General features: G+C 51.0%; 1 protein-coding gene across 1 annotated transcript; it reads right to left on the minus strand.

Annotated features, from left to right (window-relative positions):
- Positions 1–10,165: 10,165 nt before the first annotated feature.
- Positions 10,166–20,782, minus strand: astl (astacin like metalloendopeptidase). The gene is made up of 7 exons (XM_033013787.1): positions 20,740–20,782; positions 20,556–20,663; positions 17,143–17,271; positions 16,028–16,145; positions 14,341–14,522; positions 11,750–11,831; positions 10,166–10,695 (listed from the first exon to the last, which is right to left on the minus strand). The coding sequence occupies exons 1-7, from the start codon at positions 20,780–20,782 to the stop codon at positions 10,512–10,514; spliced, it is 846 nt and encodes a 281-aa protein (XP_032869678.1). The 3' UTR covers positions 10,166–10,511.
- Between the last annotated feature and the right edge of the window lie 980 nt (positions 20,783–21,762).

A 21,762-nucleotide genomic window follows, 5' to 3' on the forward strand; every position in this document is an offset into this window, starting at 1 on the left:
AGCAAGGAGGTCCTACTGCAGTTGTACAGAGCCCTGGTGAGACCACACCTGGAGTATTGTGTGCAGTTTTGGTCTCCTAAATTGAGGAAGGACATCATTGCTATTGAGGGAGCACAGCGTAGGTCCACCAGGTTAATTCCCGGGATGGCGGGACTGATATATGATGAAAGAATGGGTCAACTGGGCTTGTATTCACTGGAATCTAGAAGGATGAGAGGATATCTTATAAAATTCTTAAAGGATTGGACAGACTAGATGCAGGAAAGATATTCCCGATGTTGGGGGAATCTAGAACCAGGGGTCACAGTTTAAGAATAAGGGAGTAAACTGTTTTTCACCCAGAGAGTTGTGAATCTGTGGAATTCTCTGACACAGAAGAGAGTGGAGGCCAATTCACTGGATGCTTTCAAGAGAGAGTTAGATTTGGCACTAAAGGAATCAAGGGATATGGGGAAAAAGCAAGAACGGGGTACTGATTTTAGATGATCATTCTCTGCCTCGGTGGGTGGTGGAGGCCGGTTCTCTGGATACTTTCAAGGGAGAGCTAGATAGGGCTCTTGAAGATAGCGGAGTCAGGTGATATGGGAGAAGGCAGGAACGGGGTACTGATTGTGGATGATCAGCCATGATCAAAGTGGATCGAAGGGCCGAATGGCCTACTCCTGCACCTATTTTCTACGATCCTATGTTTCCATGCTGTTTCACTCTAAGAGGCCACATTAGAGGTGTATAGATCAGCAGGGCCTAAAGAGATGTACCCCAGGTTGCTACAGAAGGCAAGGTGGGCGATGACTGGTTATCCAGTGCAGGAGGATGAGGGGTGATCTTACAGCGGTGTGCAGAATCATGTGGGGAACAGATAGAGTTCATGCATCATGTCTTTTACCCAGAGTCTGCGAATCAAGAACAAGACGCTTTCAGGTGAGGTGGGAAATATTTACTCCGAACCCAAGAGGCAGCTTTCACCATCAGGGGTGTGAAGCCACAGCCATAATTACTGCTCAAACCCGCTTCACAGCTCAAAGCTATGACTATGAGCATCTGCCAGAGCCACTGCCTCACAGCACCAGAGACCCAAGTTCGATTCAGACCTCGGCTGCTGCCTGTGTGGAGTTTGCACGTTCTCCCTGTGCCGCATGGGTTTCCCTCGGGTGCTCCGGTTTCTTCCCACATCCCACAAAGACGTGTGTGGGTTTGTAGGTTGACCAGTCCTCTGTAAATTGCCCCCTGGTGTGTAGGGAGTGGGTGAGAAAGTGGGATAACATGGAACTAGTGTGAGCAGTTGATCGATGGTTAACATGGACTCGGTGGGGTGAAGGGCCTGTTTCTGGGCTGTATCTCTCCACCAGTCCCACCCGGTGTGTTCCAGCTGCCATGTCACTGCTCTACTGCAGGGACTGGCACAATGCCCCCTCACCTCCTTTCCACTGACACTGGTCTGTGGTGAGGTCGGCACAACGGCCCTCTCTCCAGTATGTTCCATGCTGACAAGGTTGTCGTCCGTGGACTGTGCCTGCCACAAAGATCGGGCACTGGGGCATAGAGCAGGGCTGGGACCAGGCCAGTGGTCACCAGCCCCAGGGCAGACCCCATGGGGCGGTCCAGGGGGACACAGACCCCTGTGGGGGCCGGACGTCCCGTCCCCAGCACTGTGGGTGGGGCCTCTGGTCTGGAGAGACCCCAACGGAGGGGCAGCACCACAGTTGGTCTGGCCACAGTCAGGGTCTTTGTCCAGGGTGTGGGCATTGGTGGGGGAGGGGATGAGGGCACAAGGGAAGGTCTGCTGGTTAGGGGCCTTCCCCAGGGGGAGGACATTGGTGGGGGATGGGGGCATGGTCAGGGGGTTGGTGGAGGGGTGGGGCTGGGGAATGTTGGGGGGGGGGGGCTGTGGTCATTGTGGGGGGGGGGGCAGGGAGGGGGAATTGTTTACCCCTGGATGTACCCACGGCCAGCCCTGTGCAGCCGCTGCCACCGCCGACACCAAGTGCGAGAACAACGAGGGTGAACTTTGGGGATGGGGAGAGGTGGGGGCTTCAGCACCCATAGGTGGGATCCGGGGGGAGCGGAGGTGAGGGAAAAGGGTGGAGGTGGGGGATTGTGGGGTGGGCATGTGTGGTGTGAGAGGTGGGGGAGTGGGGTGGGGTGGTGGGTGAGGGTGTGGCAGAGCTGCCAACTCTCACACATTGAGCGTGAGATTCGCGCATCTCGCCCAATTCTCACGCTCTGTCGTGAGAAATTCTGTGATCAATAAGAATTTAAAAACTAATATTAACTGCATGGAGCGGGAACAGATGCAGATGGGGAGCCGGGGCTGGCGAGTGTTTGCCGGGCTGGTGAGTCTCTCGCTGCAGCTCCGGCCATGGAGCAGCCTCAGTGCAAGAGTCCCGGGCCATCGGAAGCGTTGCGCCGCTGCCGTGAGAGTCTCTGTGCCGAATTTGCCCTGGTGACCGGCATTGACCAGGCTGCGGCTCGGTGCATCCTGGAGGACAACCAGTGGCTGCTGGAAGTAGGTACCAAGCACTGGGTAGAAGTGGTGGAAGATAGTGTCCGCCAAATGGGGATGTATGCAGAAAGCATCCGGCTTGCCTGCTAGATTTTCACTTACTGTAACTGCAGGAAAAATGTTCCTGATGTTGGGAGGGTTCAGAACTAGAACACTGTTTAAGAGGTAGGCCATTTAGGACTGAGATGAGTGCCAATTCACTTGATGTTTTCAAGAGAGAGTTACATTTAGCTCTTGGGCTAGCGAAATCAAGGGATATGGGGAAAAAACAGGAAAGAGGTACTGATTTAGATGAACAGCCATGATCACATTGAATGGCAGTGCTGGCTCGAAGGGCCGAATGTCAGGTTGGAGTTTCTCTACTAACATAGGCAACTCTTTCTCCTCCCCAGCTAGCCTCTGCTGCGGGGTTCCATAAGTTTCCATCTTGGCCCCATTCTCTTCTCCCTGTATATGCTCCCCTTAGGCCAAGTCATTGAAAGGCACGGCATTTCCTTCCATAGCTACGCAGACGATACACAACTCTATCTCCCCCTGAAGCCCAAAAACCAATCAAATCTACTTAACCTTACCCACTGCCTCAAGGATATAAAGTGTTGGATGGCCCAGAACTTCCTCCAACTAAACGAGAGTAAGTCTGAGGTCATCCTTCTCGGCCCCTCGGACACAATCAAAACGGTAGCAGGCAGCCTTGGAAGCCTTACCCCAATACTCAAACCTCACGTCAAAAACCTTGGTGTGATATTTGACTCAGCGTTGAAATTTGACAAACAAGTCAATGCCGTGGTAAAAGCTAGCTTCTTCCAGCTCCGGACGATAGCTAAAATAAAACTATCTCCAGTTTGATGACCTCGAAAAGATCATCCACACATTTATCTCCTCCCGCCTCGATTACTGCAACTCCCTCTACACTGGCATCAGCCAATCTTCCCTGACCCGCCTGCAACTGGTCCAAAACGCCGCAGCGAGACTCCTGACGGGCACCCGACAAAGGGACCACATCACCCCGATCCTGGCCTCTCTCCACTGTTCCGAATAAATTTCAAGATCCTCCTTTATGTATATAAAGCCCTTAACGGGTTTGCCCCCACCTACATCAAACGTCTGCTTACCCACCACACCACCTCCAGGTCCCTCAGATCGGCCGACTTGGGGTTACTGACCATCCCGCGGTCCAGGCATAAGATCGGGGCGAACGCGCTTTTGCGGTTGCAGCTCCTAGACTGTGGAACAGCATCCCTCTTCTCAACAACCCACTCTTTTAAGTCGAGACTTAAAACTCATCTTTACTCTCAAGCCTTTCTTGACGTCCTCTGAGGGAGGGCTACATGTTTGTATTTATGTATGTAATTAATCTATGAACCAATGTTGTATAACGTTAGTACCTCCACCAATGTAAAGCACTTTGGTCAACGAAAGTTGTTTTTTAAACGTGCTATAGAAATAAAAGTGACTTCACTTGTAGAGTGTAGTTTATAGTGGGGTTTTTTTAATTGTTTTTAACTCGGTATGTGTGGGGGGGGGGGGGGACTTTTAAATCTCTTCCCTGTGCGGGGGACCAGGCCTTTTCCCTGTTGGGTCTCCGTTGGCGTTGGGGCCTAGAGCCGTGGAGCGGCCTCCAACCAGAACGACCTGGGGCTCCAGTCGCGGAGCCTGCGGACCTACTACCATCGCAGAGCTGGCCGAGTTTGGAACGGGAGGAGCAGCGGTGACATGCGGCTGCGACCCGACTCCGGTGCTTCGGAGGCTTCAGCTGCAGACCCGGTGGACGGCGACACTGGGAGCCCGCCGGTCCCTGGTGGGAGACCCCTTCTTGGAGCTCCCGCAACGGCAACTTCTCCCGCCCTAGTTGCGGGGTTGAAAATGACCTGGAGCGGGGCTTTACATCGCCCGGCGCGGCTTTAACGGCCGTGGGACTTGCTAGCGCTTGCCGGGGGCTCCAACATCAAGACCAGGAGCACGGCCTTGCATCGCCCGGCGCGGCCTTAATGGCCGCGGGACTTACCATCGCCCGCCGGGGGCTTTGACTTTGACATCGGGAGGAGAATGATGAGTGCAGGGGAGAGATAAGACTTTGCCTTCCATCACAGTGAGGAGGAGATTCACTGTGATCGATGTTTGTGTAAATTGTGTTGTGTCTTGGTTCTTTTCTTGTTGTATGACTGCAGAAACCAAATTTTGTTTGAACTTCATTTGAGGTTCAAATGACAATAAACGGTATTGTATTGTATTGTATTGTATTGACTAAAAGTAATTGGGAAAGGGGAGTATTGGAACAAAAATCTGCCCTTGGTACATATTAACTGTAATATAATAATGATGGCATGTTGGTAGGAGCAATCAAAATAAAGATCTTGTTGTGTTATGAATACCACAGAAAATATTATGTACTCTCAAGATCACACTGAGTAGAATTTTATTGCTTAAATATATAGTTATTGGGCTTTGCATTTCGGAAAAGTCCCAGCTGAGAGGAAGACAACAAAATACTGAAAATTGGGGGTGAAAATGACTTCAGGACAGTTTGTTAGGAAAATGAAGGAAATGGTAACAGAATATTTAAACAGCTGAGTGAGTATAATTTTATGGATAAGAAATTATGTTCAACCAGTTGATGACTTCTTTGAAAAAGTAACAAGCATGTTGGATAACAAGGAAGCCAATAGATGTAGCAAATCATGTTATACAAAATATGGTCTGTGAAGTGTCCCATAAAAGATTACCGCATTAGATAAGCACCTGTGTACTTGAACATAATAGGTTAAGTCCAGGGGTCAGATATGGGGCTTTATGTGTGGGCCAGATATATTGTCGGTGCAGAGGGGCTAGGAGCAAGGCCAAGTGTGCATCCAGAGTCAATGTCTGGAATAGTACGAGGTGTGCAGTCAAAGCTGGGACAATGGGAGTGTTCAGCACTGGGAACCTAAGCAGGTAAGCAGCTATGGTTGGGGTAGAATAGGGGGCCAGGTGTAAAGCTGGACTCTGGGTCAGGAATGAGAGAAGGTATGCAACTGGAGTCAGGAGCAGTACCAGGTGTGCAGTGAGACCCAGGTTGGTCATCAAGGGCCACGTGTTTGATTATAATCTGATTTCCATACATGAATACACTAAGATCATTCATGTGCTGCACCTGTTGATCAGAGCCTGGGCTCTACTGCGGAATGTAATTAGGAATGTAGTTTAGCCTAACCGTATTCATAGCTAATCTAATTTATACCATAAATATTGCATTCACGTGTAAGTTAAAAGACTCGCTACAGTATGCACCAGGTTGCACAATTTCAGGCTGAAAAATACAAAAGCTCCGTACCAATGGGAGGGGGACACCCCCCCCCCCTCCCCTCCTGCTCGGTGGCTACGCTCCCTCGAGCTTAGTCTCTCGCAACTTCTCACTCCCAACTCCCCCAATGTTGGCAGCCCTGGGTGTGGGTAAGGTGTGAGGGGCAGGAGGGGGAGTGTGGGGTGGGGGAGTGTGGGGTGGGGGGTGGGAGAGGAGGGGGGTGGTAGTGCACATGTGAGGGGTGAGGGAGGGGGAGCGGACAGGAGAGGGGAGGGAGTGAAGGAGGTGGAGTGTGGGGAGTTCTGTCACTTGGAGAGGTGTCCTGTAGCCGGGGGTGAGTGTGGGCAGTGGGCAGGCCAGTGGGGGCGAGGGTGGGGGGTCGTGGGCAGTGGCCAGAGGGCAGGCGGCCGGGCTAGCAGGGAGGGGGGCCAGGGTCCTGCCTGGACACACTCTCCCCAGAGCAGCGGGGAGCCCCCGGGGAGGCAGCATTGGCCTGGGTCCCCAGGAGCCCGGGGGGGGGGGGGGGGGGGGGGAAGACACAGGGGGGTTAACTGTGATTTTAACCACCAACGTGTCTGCTGTCCTGGTTTCATAAGATCATACGTGATAGGAGTAGAGTTAGGCCATTCGGCCCATCAAGTTACTCCGCCATTCCATCATGGCTGATCTATCTTTCACCATTCAGCCCCATTCTCCTGCCTTCTCCCCACAACCCCTGACCCCCGTACTTATCAATAATCTATCGCTGACATAAAAATATCCATTGACTTGGATTTCCATCCACAGATTCACCACCCTCTGACAAAATAAATTCCTCCTCATCTCCTTCTGAAAGGAACATTCTTTAATTCTAAGGCTGTGACTTCTGCTCCTAGACTCTCTCAGTAGTAGAAACATCTTCTCCACATCCACTCTATCCAAGCCTTTCACTATTCTGTACGTTTCAATTCCTCATCCCTCTAATCTCCAGCAAGTACAGGCCCTGTGCCGTCAAATGCTCATCATATGTGAACCCACTCATTACTAGGATCATTCATGTAAACCTCCTCTGGATCCTCTCCAGAGCCAGCACATCCTTCCTCAGATACGGGGCCCAATGTTGCTCACAATATTCCCGATGCGGCCAGACCAGCGCCTTATAGTCCAGCGCCTTACAGACCAGCGCCTTATAGTCCAGCGCCTTACAGACCAGCGCCTTATAGTCCAGCGCCTTATAGTCCAGCGCCTTACAGACCAGCGCCTTATAGACCAGCGCCTTATAGACCAGCGCCTTATAGTCCAGCGCCTTATAGTCCAGCGCCTTATAGTCCAGCGCCTTATAGTCCAGCGCCTTAAAGAGCCTCCGCATTACATCCCTGTTTTTGTATTCTAGCCCTCTTGAAATAAATGCTGGCATTGCATTTGCCTTCCTCACTACCGATTCAACTTGCAGATTAACTTTTTGGGAATCCTGCAACAACACTCCCAAGTCCCTTCGCACCTCCGATTTCTGGGTTGTAGAGTCATAGTGTGATACAGTGTGGTAACAAACCCTTCGGCACCAACTTGCCCACACCGGCCAACAATGTCCCAGCTACACTAGTCCCACCTGCCTGCATTTAGTCCCTATTCCTCCAAACCTGTCCTATCCATGTACCCGTCTAACTGCTTCATAAATGTTGGGATGCTCCCTGCCTCAAATGCCTCCTCTGGCAGCTTGTTCACACCCATCACCCTTTTTGTGAAAGGGATTCTCTCCCCATTTAGATAATAGTCTATGCCTTTATTCCTACGACCAAAATGCATGACTCCACACTTTGCTCCACTATATTCCATCTGCCACTTCTCAGCCCACTTTCCCAAATCTGTCCAGGTCACATTCCTGCCTGAATGCCTCAGATTTCCAAACGCTGGCAGCTGGGGTGAGGAAATTCCTCCTTATCCGTCCTCAGCGGCCGACCCCTGGGTCTGAGTGTGATCCTCGACACCCTCATCCCCTGCCCTGCCCGTGATCCACCACGACCATCTCCCATGCTGCTGATGCTGGAGAACAGTCCCAGTCTGCCTGCTGCCCTCACCCACCACCCCTGGCAACAAGACACCGACTGTCATTGTGCTCTCAGCACACATTCCCTCTGCTGGGACTCCACACCTGCTCTGCTGGGACTCCACACCTGCTCTGCTGGGACTCCACACCTGCTCTGCTGGGACTCCACACCTGCTCTGCTGGGACTCCACACCTGCTCCGCTGGGACACCACACCTGCTCTGCTGGGACACCACACCTGCTCTGCTGGGACTCCGCACCTGCCCTGTGACACTCCGCACCTGCCCTGTGACACTCAGCCACCCAGATGGCTGGGAACTCCCTTCCATCACAGGTGGATCAGTGTAGGAAGGAACTGCAGATGCTGGTTTACACCAAAGATAGACACAAAATGCTGCAGTACTCAGCGGGACAGGCAGCATCTCTGGAGAGAAGGAATGGGTGATGTTTCGGGTCTAAGGGTCTCGACCCGAAGCGTCACCCATTCCCCTCCAGAGATGCTGCCTGTCCCACTGAGTTACTCCAGCATTTGTGTCTACCACAGGTGAATCGGTGTTCCAACATCTCCACATCCCCTTCCATCATCTCCTGAAATCATTGAATTGCCAAAGATTTCTGCCAGTGTGCAGAGAGAAGAGATTACAAGCTAGAAGCAGGAAGTGGCAGCTTCGGGGCAGGCCAGTGGGCACAGGCATGTGATCAGTGTTCCCCTCTCCCAGCCCTGCTCCACCGCCCAATGTGTGATCATGACCATCCTCTAGCAGGAAGGCAGTTGTGGTGGTGCTATATGTTTCTATGTTTCCCCTCTCACCTTAAACCTGTGTTCTCTGGTTCTTGATTCCCTGCCTGGTAAAATACTTTGCATTCCCCTCACCTATTCCCCTCATGATTTTATACACCTATATATGTGCACCCCTCATCCTCCTGTGCTCCAGGGATTAAAGTCTTAGCCTACCCAACCTCTCCCCATAGCTCAGGCCCTCAAACCCTGCAAACATCCTTGTAAATCTTCTCTGCGCTTTCTAGCTTAACAACATCCATCCTATAGCAGGGGAACCAGATATTGGTCGTCCAACCTTGGCAGTGGATTTAATAGAGAGCCTCTCAGATAAGGGCCTGAATAGAGTGGATGCAGACAGGAGGTTTCCACTAGTGGGAGAGTCTAGGACCAGAGGCCAGAGCATCAGAGTAAAAGAACACAACTTTAGAAAATAAATAAGGAATTTCTTTAGTAAGAGGGTGGTGAATCTGTGACATCCATTGCCACAGACAGCTGTGGAGGCCAAGTCAATGGATATTTTTTAAGGTGGAGATTGACAGATTTTTGATTAGTAAAGGCGTCTGCGGTCATGGGAGAAGGCCAGAGAATGGGGTTGCGGAGGAAAGATAGATCAGCCATGATTGAATGGCAGTGTAGACTTGCTGGGCTGAATGGCCTACTCTGCTCCTAGAACTAATGAACATGACCCCATCTGCCATTTGAGGCACAATTGAGGAATTACCGGGAGCGACCCCACACACAAGCCGTGACCCACCAGTTGTTTCTCTACAGAGGCACCACTGAACGCATGTAGCGCGGCTGCACCACACACAGCTGGCTTTGGCAACAGCTCTGCTCCAGACAACTGCAGGGTGGTGGATATAGCCCAGTCTATCACACAGATCACACTCCCCATCACTGATTCTACCTACACTCTGTGCTGCCTCGGGAAGGCAGCCAACATGAACAAAGACCGGCCCGTGTCACCACATTCCTCCTTCCAGAAGATACAGAAACTTGGCCGAAGCGTCACCACCAGACTCAGGAGCAGCTACTTCCCCTGAACTGTCCTTCCATAAGCCAGGGTACTGTCCGACTCACCTCCACCCCATTGAGGACATTGGGCGTTGCCTCTGGAACTGGTGCGCTACAATGCTGAGAGCTGTGAGAGTTGGGCTGGTACTTATGTATAATATCTGATCAGATAGCATGCAAAACAAAGCTTTCCTCCGTGCCTTAGTAGACGTGACCAAAACTCAAACCTATCGAGTAACTGCGGGGAGCTTTCTCCCTCCCACCCCCAGTATTAAATCCTCACCCACATCACTAATAGTGTGTTTGTGGGACTGGCCGGTGCCACAGTGTACAGGATGTTGCTGACCTCCATGCTGAAGTAGAGACTTCACGGACCACAGACAGAGCTCTCCCCGCTGCAACTCCAGCTGGCATTTTGTGCACAAAACAGGTTTCCTTCTCCCCCACACACAAGCTGCATAGCATTGGAGAAACAGCACAACTACCCACGGAGTGCGGGCAGGGCAGGGCGGTGGGTGGGTGGCAATACTCAATCACAAATCCCACACACCTCCAAGGAACGAAATGGTTTTAATTCGGAACTAATGGAGATCCACACAGAGGGGACACTTTCCCGTCTGATTCAGGAACACGCGTCATTTAAAGTTATCTGTGCAAACTATCAGTTATTCACTTTCACAGTCTCCTTTAAAACAAAGTCCCTTCAAGAAAACAAGAAAACCAACCCCCCCCCCCAGGTCTGGTTTAAACCCCGGGAGACTTGGCCCACAACACGAAGCAGAAACACGGATGAGATCCAGCCCGAGGGTTGGGTGTGACCACGGCCGCAGTCACGGACAGTCGGTGTGAAGCGATGGCCCGGGGTCGGCAGGGCAGAACCAGCCCACGTTGTTGTGAGCCACGTTATGTCACAAGCACGGCTTGCCGGCGGCCTCACGTTTAGCGTGGCCGAGCTGTGCCGTGCAGTTGTACAGCCGGTTCACCTTGAGCAGGTCGAGCTGACTCAGCCGGTGTCTCTGGCCGATCACCGTGCCCCGGCCCGGCTGTCCCACCGGTGTCAGTGTCGGCTGCCCGTTCCTGGAAAACGCCGACCTGCCAGCGGACAAGACCATCAGCGCTCAGTAACATATGATACACGTCATGGGTGATAGGAGAAGAATTAGGCCATTCGGCCCATCAAGTCTACTCCACCATTCAATCATGGCTGATCTATCTCTCCCTCCTAACCCCATTCTCCTGCCTTCTCCCCATAAGGCAGAGATAGATATATTCTTGATTAGTACGGGTGTCAGGGGTTATGGGGAGAAGGCAGGAGAATGGGGTTAGGAGGGAGAGATAGATCAGGCATGATGAATGGTGGAGTAGACTTGATGGGCAGAACGGCCTAATTCTGCTCCTATCACATGACCTTACAGCAAGGCTGCCCAAGGCATCATCAACAATGCATTTATGCAACAGCTGTTTTCCATGACTAACTTTTGTTCAGTTTTGAGTTACAGCATAGAAACGGGCCCTTCTGACCACCCTAGTTCTACATCTGACTTTCTCATCCACTGCAGACATACTTGGTGAAATTAACCTACAAACCCACACGTCTTTGGGTAGTGGGAGGAAAATAGTGGACCTGGGGGAAGTCCACATGGTCACAGGGAGAACGTGCAAACTCCACACAGACAGCACCCGAGGTCAGGATAGACCTGGGTGTCCGGCACTGAGGCAGCGGCTCTGCCTGTTCCACCATTGTGCTATCCTGAATGCTTCATGAAATAGCAACTGCAAATGGGGAAGGGCAAGGAAAAGCTTGCCGACGTTGGCAGCATCCAAAATGTTGCTTTATAGAGAAGGGGCAAAGGGTTTAAGGAGGAGATTGCAGAGTTTTGTACAGGGGCAATATCCAGGGCCAAATACCAAAGGTGGACAGTGGAGATCAGGGAGGGTTGTGGGCAGAAGCTCACAGATTAACGAGGGTCAGTGAACAAAATTGATGGGCAAAACACCGCTCCATGCAGCTTGGGAGAAGGGGAATTGGACAGGCTGGTCTGCAAAGCTCACACTTACTGCCACCAATGCTGAGCGGGATCTGAATATGTAGCGGGACGTGGAAACTGCCGTACACCAAAGTGACAACACACAGCATCATCCTTACCTGCTGTAGTGCAAGATGGAGCCATAATCATACTTGGTCTTCAAATTATTAGTGTTTTGCTTCAGGAAATTATGTTCATAACCTGAAACAGATGGAACAAAGTGACAAATCCTAGCATTTAGATGGACCTGAACAGCTGAGAAACTAACCAACAAACATACCAGAACATGGATAACTTGGTTTTCCGTTTGAATAAAGGAACTGTCTGTTAAAATGCGAGTGTTCTTAGCCATTTCCCTAATTGGTTGAACAAGTTAGGGCTTTATTCTTTGGAGCGCAGAAGGTTAAGGGGGGACTTGATAGAGGTTTTTAAAATGATGAGAGGGATAGACAGAGTGATGTGGAAAAGCTTTCCCACTGAGAGTAGGAAGATTCAAACAAGGGGACATGACTTGAGAATTAAGGGACTGAAGTTTAGGGGTAACATGAGGGGAACTTCTTTACTCAGAGAGTGGTAGCTGTGTGGAATGAGCTTCCAGTGAAGGTGGGGAGGCAGGTTCGTTTTTATCATTTAAAAATAAATTGGATAGTTATATGGATGGGAAAGGAATGGAGGGTTATGGTCTGAGCGCAGGTATATGGGACTAGGGGAGATTATGTGTTCAGCACGGACTAGAAGGGTCGAGATGGCCTGTTCCGTGCTGTAATTGTTATATGGTCATTCATCACCAAACTGTACAACATCCTACACCCACCTTGCCCATGCCAACTGTGATGCCCATCTACACCAACCCCTTTAACCTTCCATATACACTCCTCCAGCTTCAACACGGAACAGTACAGACAGGAAGTGGCCCTTCAGCCTGCAATGCACCTGCCGAACATTGCCAAGAGCATCTTATCTTCCTGCTCGAGGTCCATATCCATTTCGCTTATCTAGAATCTCTTAAATGCCACCATCATATCTGCTTTCATCACCAACCTCCAGACTCCAGCCAACATACTCCAGACACCCACCGTACAAAAATACATGAGCTGCACATGTCCTTTAAGCCTTTAACGGGATGTTACAGAAGCACAAGTTAGGGCGATGAACAGCTTCTTGGACCGAATGCACAAAGGTTTCACTAAACATCTGTGCTATTGTGAACTCACCAAAGGGTTCTGTCTCAACTGCCTCAGTTCAGGGGCAGGTAGATGGGCCACAGGTGCTGGCATGAAACATACTGGCAGAGCCAGCATTTATAGTCCAAGAGGCAGTTCACAGTGACCAACATCAGACAGATGGGCTGTGCTGGCAGCTCGACTCTCTGAAGGGCAGGACCAAACCAAACTGTCCAGCTGTTTCATCATTAGTCAGACACACTCCAGATGTAATTAACCTCTGGAGTTCTCCCGCTGGTGAAATCTGAACTCTGGTCCCCAAGTCAATGATCCACAACTGGGGCTGACATTTGACAATCTTTACTAACCCCATTCTCCTGCCTTCTCCCCATAACCCCCGACACCCGCACTAATCAAGAATCTATCTATCTCGGCCTTAAAAATATCCATCGACATGGCCTCCACAGCCTTGTGTGGCAATGCATTCCACACATTCACCACCCTCCGACTAAAGAAATTCCTCCTCACCCCTTCTGAAGGAATGCCCTTTAATTCTGAGGGTATGACCTCTGGTCTTGGATTCTCCCACTAGTGGAAACATTCTCTCCACATCCACTTTAACCAGGCCTTTCACTATTTGGCAAGTTTCAATGAGGTACCCACTCATCCTTCCAAACTCCAGCGAGTACAGGCCCAGTGTCGTCAAACGCTCATCAATGACTTGCATGTGGAGATGGAAAACTTTGTGGCCAAGTTTGCAGATGATATAAAGATAGGTTTAGGGGCAGGTAGATGGGCCACAGGTGCTGGCATGAACAATACTGGCAGAGCCAGCATTTATAGTCCATCCCTACCTGCCCCAAGAGGCAGTTCACAGTGACCAACAACAGACAGATGGACTGTGCTGGCAGCTCGACTCTCTGATGATTCCTGGGATCATTCTGGTAAACCTCCTCTGGACCCTCTCCAGAGCCAGCACATCCTTCCTCAGACATGGTGCCCAAAATTGCTCAAATGAAGTCTGACCAGCTCCCTAGAATGCCTCAGCAGTACAGTCCTCTTTTTGTATTCTAGTTCTCTCAAAATAAATGAGTTTTCCTTCCTGACTACCAATTCAACTGCAAATTAACTTTTTGGGAATCCAACACCAGCACTCCCAAATCCCTTTGTATCTCTGGTTTCTGAATTCTCTCCTCATTTATCCCTGCTACTAAATTGCACGACTCCACACTATACTCCATCTGCCTCTTCTCTGCCCACTCTCCCAATCTGTCCAAGTCCTTCTGCAGTCCCTGCTTTCTCTGCCCCTAAACCTATCTTTATATCATCTGCAAACTTGGCCACAAAGTTTTCCATCTCCACATGCAAGTCATTGATATACAACGTGAAGAGTCGCGGCCCCAGCACCGAGCCCTGCAGAACTCCACTAGTCACTGACACACAGACATTGTGCTGCACTGTCCCATGTCCTCTGTAGACAGAAACCCAGAACTTGACCCGGGTCCACTCTGTGGTGAAGGACATGTGATAGGGGAGGAGGGCATTACCAGGCCACACGTTCTTCCACTCGATCTTGATGTATTTATCACGGTCGCTGCGGGCGTGCTCATGCCAGAAGCCCAGCGAGTGCATGATCTCGTGCTCAACAACACCCTTCCCCTTCGCCAGGCACGGCTGGCTCAGCGATACGAGCTGCATGCCACCCGCCCGACCCACTGACGCATAGCACCTGGGGGAGGGGGGGAGACAGAGATGCACAGATCAGTGAATGGGGACAGGGAGACAGGCACAGCATCATCCCACCCACCCCAGACACACAGCACCTGGGAGAGAGAGAGGAAGAGATACACACACACACACACACAAATCAGGGCCCAGGGAGAAACAATGACACAGCCCTGCATCATCCCACCAACCTGGCCCACAAATGCATAACATACGAGAGAGAGAGAGAGAGAGAGAGAGGGAGAGATACACAGTTCATCAAACTCCAGCACTGGGTCACAGGGAGAAACTGCAACAGGCAGTGAGGGAAAAACATGCCACTGCAGGCAATGCCAACACAGACCCCAATGCCCTGCATGCGGTGGGTGGGCTCTGAACTGGATTCTGTGTTTGGGTCCCAGATGCCATCGACCAGAGGTTGAGGGCTGACCCGACACACGTATATAGAACAAGGAGCATGGATAGGTTGAGAGCCTGACATTCTCCCCTTCCAGTGGCAATATCAAATACTAGAGGACATTGATTTGAAGTGAGAGGGCCGTTTAAAAGGGATGCATGGGGCAAATTTTTCGAGTGGGTTTACAGATGCTTGTATTGCATTGTCTGGGGTGGTGGAGGCAGCAGGTATGAAAGGAGGATTTAGGAGCCTTTCTCTGGCCACAGACAGAGAATGGAGGGGTGTGGATCAGGTGTAGACAGATGGGATTCATTTGGCCATTGTGTTTGGCATAAACATTGGGGGCTGAACAGCCTGTACTTTGTTCCATTCCCTTCCCTGGACATTGTTAGTAAAACAAAAACATTCTACAGCGAGAACAATCCAATAGTTTGAGGCCTCTCAGTGCTGCCGATTTATTCCGGATTCACTTCAATCAAACCTCCTGGGTTAGGATTAATTGACGTGCATTCAGGACCGATCAGAAGAGATATCAAGGGGTTGAGGGGTTGGGGCTGGTACAGGGGAGTAGTGGCACCCAGTTAAACATTGGCCAGCACATTGAACGGAGTCGCATTCTGTTCCCAATCCCAGGTCTTCTGTTCGATGGAGGCACTGAACTGCAGGTGCTGGAATCCTGAGCAAAAAACAAAGTGCTGGAGGAACTCAGCAGGTCAGGCAGCATCTGGGGAAGGAATGGATGGGTGACATTTTGAGTCAAGTCCCTTCATCGGTCTGAAGTAGGATTCCATTCCAAAATGTTGCCCTCCAAATTCTCCACATTGCTTCATTCGCCAAGTTCCACCAACACCTTGTCTACTCTGCTATTGTTTATTTAAATTAGACCATTAAACACAAGGCCACTCATTAAAATCACGGGGTTACAGCACACCGAGAGATGCTGTGTCTTTCATTCAGATGCTGCTCCCAGTGTTGGGGCTGCTGACCCTACATCAGCGGTGTACGTGATGCAGGAGGGGCCAAGTGGAAGGTCTGGGGAACCGGTCCCAGGGGCACTGGAGGTGTCCGTCTGCACCCACAGACAAAAGGACCATTGGAGCATCTCCACCTACCCGTGAACCGGCTGAATAGAGATGAAGTCCTCCTCGTTAGTGCGAGCTACAAATCGGATGCAGGTGAACTTCTCAAAGTCCTTGAAGCCTCGTTGGATGGCACTGCAGGTCTGCTCATCTGGAGCGAAGGGAAAGGAACACGAGTCTTAAATACAGACCCTGCGTATTAAAAAGATGAAGATGAAAAATGAAGTCTGAACATGGAAGGATGTGTAGAGACAAACGGTTGGGATGTGGATATAGGGGCATGAGCAGCAGGTTTGTGGATGACACCAAGATCAGTGGGGTTGTTGACTATGTTGTGGGTGGTCGTAGACCACAGGGTGATATCAATGTGATGGTGAAGTGGCCCGGTGTAGCAGGTGCTGTTTAATCCGTCTAAATGTGAGATGATTCACTTTGGGAACACCAACAAGGCTAGAACAGACCGAGAATGGTAACACGCTGGGGAGTATTGAGGAACAGAGGGACCGTGCTGGGCATCGTGACGCGTAAATGTCACGTAAATGACGCGCAAATGACGCCCAAGTGGGACAGGCCGTCTCTGGTGCAGTTGGGTTGCAAAAGCTCCAATCAGCATCGCGGAACGGACCGTCCCAGTCATAGATCGTGGAAAGGAGTCCTTCAGCTCACTTTGCCCACGCCGACCAACATGCCCCATCTATACTAGTGCTACCTGCCTGCTTTTGGCGCATCCATGTACGTGTATAATGGTTTCTCTAGACGTGCATTGCCACCGCATTCCCCACGCAAGCAGCGAGGTGCTATCTATCGCAGCGTTTAGCGAGCACATGGACAGGGCAGCTTTAGACGCATATGGGCCAAACGCAGGCAGGTGAGAGTCTAAAGGGCCCCGTCCCCAATCATCACATATTCCTTCTTTCCAGAGATGCTGCCCGACCCGCTGGTGGCTCCAGCTTTGTGTCTATCTTCTGTAGATGGGACACATTAGCCGATGGGTGCAATTTGGATCCCCGCCTCTTCCCCACCCCCACCCGAGAAGGCAGGAAGATACCCCCCCCCCCCCCCCCCCCCCCCCCCCCCACAAGCGCCGCCCCCACCCCACCCTCCGCTCGGCCCGTCGCGCCACTCCTAGCCCCCTCCCCACTACTCACCATACTGCGGCGAGATCTCGTAAGGAATCCTCACTGCACCATCCGGAGACTTGCTCCAGGTGCGGGTGTTGGACGTTACCGTGTTCCGCCAGAGCTGGGGAGAGGACAGAGAGAGCGAGGCGGGTGGAGCTGGAACACACACACGGGCACAGGGACTAACACGCGGACAAGTAGCGTGGATGGGGCAACATGCAGCCCGTGATCCATACCCCCATCCCACATCCATGCGTATCTCCCAATGGGTCAAATACCCCCTCATCTCATCCGCCACCAGCCCCGATCCTAGTAGCTTCTTCTTGCGCCCCCCCCAACGTAAAGCCATGCCCTTTATTTGATATTTCCATCCTGGGGGAAAATGTGTTCTGATTGCTTCTAAAAAGTGCTTCTGACTACTAGATCGATGTGAGGTTATCCACTTTGGTGGCAAAAACAAGGATTGGAGGATAGCTAATGTTATCCCACATTTTCAAGGAAGGAGCGAGAGAGAAAACGGGGAATTACAGACCAGTTAGCCTGACTTCGGTGGTGGATTCAATTATTGCATTTGGATAGCAGTAAAAGGATTAGTCCAAGTCAACATAGATTTATGAAAGGGAAATCATGCTGGACTAATCTTCTGGAATTTTTTGAGGATGTGACAAGTAAAATGGATGAAAGGATGCCAGTGGATGTAGTGTATCTAGACTTTCAGAAAGCCTTTGATAAGATCCCGCATGGGAGACTGGTGACTAATGTTAGAGCACATGGTATTGGGGGTAGGGTGTTGACATGGATAGAAAATTGGTTGGCTGACCGGAAGCAAAGAGTAGGAGTGAACGGGTTATTTTCAGAATGGCAGGCAGTGGCGAGTGGAGTACCGCAAGGCTCGGTGTTGGGGCCGCAACTGTTTACCATATATATTAATGATTTGTAAGAGGGAATTAGGAGCAACACTAGCAAGTTTGCGGATGACACAAAGATGGGTGGCAGTGTGAACTGTGAAGAGGATGTTAGGAGGTTGCAGGGTGACCTGGACAGGTTGAGTGAGTGGGCAGATGCGTGGCAGATGCAGTATAATATAGATAAATGTGAGGTTATCCACTTTGGTGGCAAATACAAGGGGGCAGATTTAGGACTGAGGTGAGAAAAAAACATTTCCACCTAGAGAGTTGTGAATTAGTGGAATTCCCTGCCACAGAGGGCAGTGGAGGCCAAATCACTGGATGGATTTAAGAGAGAGTTAGATGGAGCTCTAGGAGCTAGAGGAGTCAAGGGATACGGGGAGAAGGCAGGCACGGGTTATTGATTGGGGACGATCAGCCATGATCACAATGAAGGGTCGAATGGCTCGAAGGGTCGAATGGCCTCCTCCTGCACCTATTTTCTATGTTACCTTTATTAAGCCTAAGTGGTTTGGAATACTTCGATCAGCTTTCCCTTGCACCTCCGGAGTTCCAGGGGAAACAGTTGAAGTTTGTCCAACCTCCCCCCGTAACCCAGGCAACTCTTCTGCAAACTTTCCAAAGCCTCCACCCACATCCTTCCTGTAATGGGGGCGACCAGAAACGCACACAATCCTCCAAACGCGGCCCGACCCGAGCCGTGTACCGTGACTACGCGGGTCGTGTACTCAATGCCCGCCCGGCCGATGACCGCCACACGCCGGTACCACCGGTGTCAAGGGGCCGCTACCTGGAGAGAGTGTGTCAAACTAACACTGTGTACCGGCTGGACAGAGCCGTGCTGCCCGCAGTAAACACGGAGACGGTGAAATACCCGGTGGTATCCCAGTGTTTACTGGTCACGGAATACCCCGTGTGTCCGTCTCTAGGAGCAGGGCAGTAACGGGCAGCATCTCTGGACAGAAGGAATGGGTGGCGTTTCAGACTGAAGAAGGGCCACAGAGACCGCGGTCACCCGGCAGTTCCTCCCCCTCCCCACCCCCGGCCACAAGGGCAACACGCCGGTATCACGGGTGCCACGCAGCGCCACATGAACAGAGGCAAAGGGCAGCAAACGGCCAGAGGAACTACTCACGGGTTTAATGATGTCGCCTTCGATGAGGAAGTTCCTCCAGATCTTTTCACGAGGGAGGTCACCTGCAGCCAGAGGATCAGTGAGCAGCGGTGAGTGCAGGCAGGGTGACGGGCCGAACAGCCAGCGCCCCCGGCAAACCCCGCAGCCCCACGCCGCTGCTGAACATACAGACACACAGCGCTGGAGTAACGCAGCGGGTCAGGCAGCATCTCTGGAGAAGATGGATGGGTGACGTTTCACAGCCTCAACAAGGCTCTCGACCTGTTCATGTCCTCCGGAGATGTTGCCCGGCCCGCTGCGTTACTCCAGCACGCTCTGTCTTTTTGTTGTTGTAAACCAGCATTTGCAATTCCCGTTTCAACCCAAGGCTGAACACTCGCTGTAAGGAATCGGCTCAAGTACTATACGTTGGACCAAGCTGCCAAACACTTTAATTCCCATTCCCAATCAGTCCTTTCTGTCCTGGGCCTCCTCCATTGTCAGAGTGAGGCCCAGCGTAAATTGGAGGAACAGCGCCTCATATTTCACCCGGGCAGCTTACACCACAGTGGTATGAACATTGACTTCTCTAACCATATAACCATATATAACCATATAACAATTACAGCACGGAAACAGGCCATCTCGACCCTTCTAGTCCGTGCCGAACACGTATTCTCCCCTAGTCCCATATACCTGCGCTCAGACCATAACCCTCCATTCCTTTCCCGTCCATATAACTATCCAATTTATTTTTAAATGATAAAAATGAACCTGCCTCCACCACCTTCCCTGGAAGCTCATTCCACACAGCCACCACTCTCTGAGTAAAGAAGTTCCCCCTCATGTTACCCCTAAACTTCTGTCCCTTAATTCTCAAGTCACGTCCCCTTGTTTGAATCTTCCCTACTCTCAGTGGGAAAAGCTTATCCACGTCAACTCGGTCTATCCCTCTCATCATTTTAAAGACCTCTATCAAGTCCCCCCTTAACCTTCTGCGCTCCAAAGAATAAAGCCCTAACTTGTTCAACCTTTCTCTGTAACTTAGTTGCTGAAACCCAGGCAACTTCAAGTAACCCCTGTATTCCCTCTCTCTCCATCCCTCGTTATCCCACACACACAGCATCTCGTTTTTACCCGGCCCTGTCTACATCTCTCGTTCTCCTTTTCCCTGACTCGTCTGAAGAGGGGTCTGGACCCGAAACCTCACCCACTCCTTTCCTCCAGAGATGCTGCTTGCCCCACTGAGTTACTCCAGCACTTTGTGCCTATACCAGGGCAACAGGTAACTTCCCAAGTCTCCATTAGCCGCGAACCCAAGATCATTTCCCGCCAATAAGTTACAAATAGTAGTAAAAACATCAAGGAACCACCAACAACTCCCCCCGGTCACACACAACATGAAGTGAGGGACATACGCTGGTTAATGGCCGCGATCACATCCTCCTTCGTGAGGCCGCTCTTGGCTTGAACAACTGCCGCATGAGATTTGCTGTTCTGCGCCTGTACTTCGCTCTGCACCGCCGCTGTAAATAGAAACAGCCCTTCACTAAAAAGCTCAAAACCAAAACCCCACACGGACTAAATACAACCAGCCCTCACCTCTCAGCACCAGGGTCAGCGTGAACCACACGACTCGCCACATTCTGTAACTCCAATCGGCAGCTGAGGAGGAACTCCAGACATTAATGACCCTATAATAGCAAAAACAGGACTCTTTACAAGCAAGATAATCTCACCCTTCTGCTATATGAAGAGATTGAGTCCTTCTGCCGACTTTGATTGGTAATTTGCTCACCTGTTGAGCAGGGACTGAGGCGGGTTTAACCCTTGCTCGACACAGTCTGGTCAGAGTGACTGCTCACACCAACATCAGCGCTCATTTGATCAACTGATCTTTCTCCCCGTATAAATATATGTATGTGTGTGGACAACTCCTACACAGTATGACCTCACTCAACAAACCAATTCATCCTTCTCCCCCCTCCCCCCCCCCTCTAGGTCAAGGCCAAAGTCAGAGCGAAGAAGGTCATTCAGAAGGGTCTCTCCAGAGATCTCTTCTCTCCAGAGATGTTGCCAGTCCCGCTGAAAATGAGAGAGAATGAGAATGAGCCGGTCTCTAATCTGAGCTAATGCGCTGCATGTGCGTCGTTGTGTTCAGTGAGTGTGCTCTATCTCTGTGTTGACCCAATTTACTGTCATAATTTCAATACATCCCTCAGTTTGGCATTGAAAGGATGAACAATATCAGGGTTGTATGGAGTATCCACACATCCCCACGTTGCCCAAAGCCCAGTTATTGAATCCACAAAAATAACAAACATCTCAACACGCTGGGTAAAGGAAAGGCCATCCATATAACCATATAACAATTACAGCACGGAAACAGGCCATCTCGGCCCTTCTAGGCCATGCAGAACACTTACTCTCCCCTAGTCCCATCTACCCGCACTCAGACCATAACCCTCCATTCCTTTCCCGTCCATATAACTAATCAATTTATTTTTAAATGATAAAATCGAACCTGCCTCCACCACCTTCACTGGAAGCTCATTCCACACAGCCACCACTTTCTGAGTAAAGAAGTTCCCCCTCATGTTACTCCTAAACTTTTGTGCCTTAATT

Source organism: Amblyraja radiata, chromosome 39, assembly GCF_010909765.2.
Source record: "Amblyraja radiata isolate CabotCenter1 chromosome 39, sAmbRad1.1.pri, whole genome shotgun sequence".
NCBI classification, from domain to species: Eukaryota; Metazoa; Chordata; class Chondrichthyes; order Rajiformes; family Rajidae; genus Amblyraja; species Amblyraja radiata.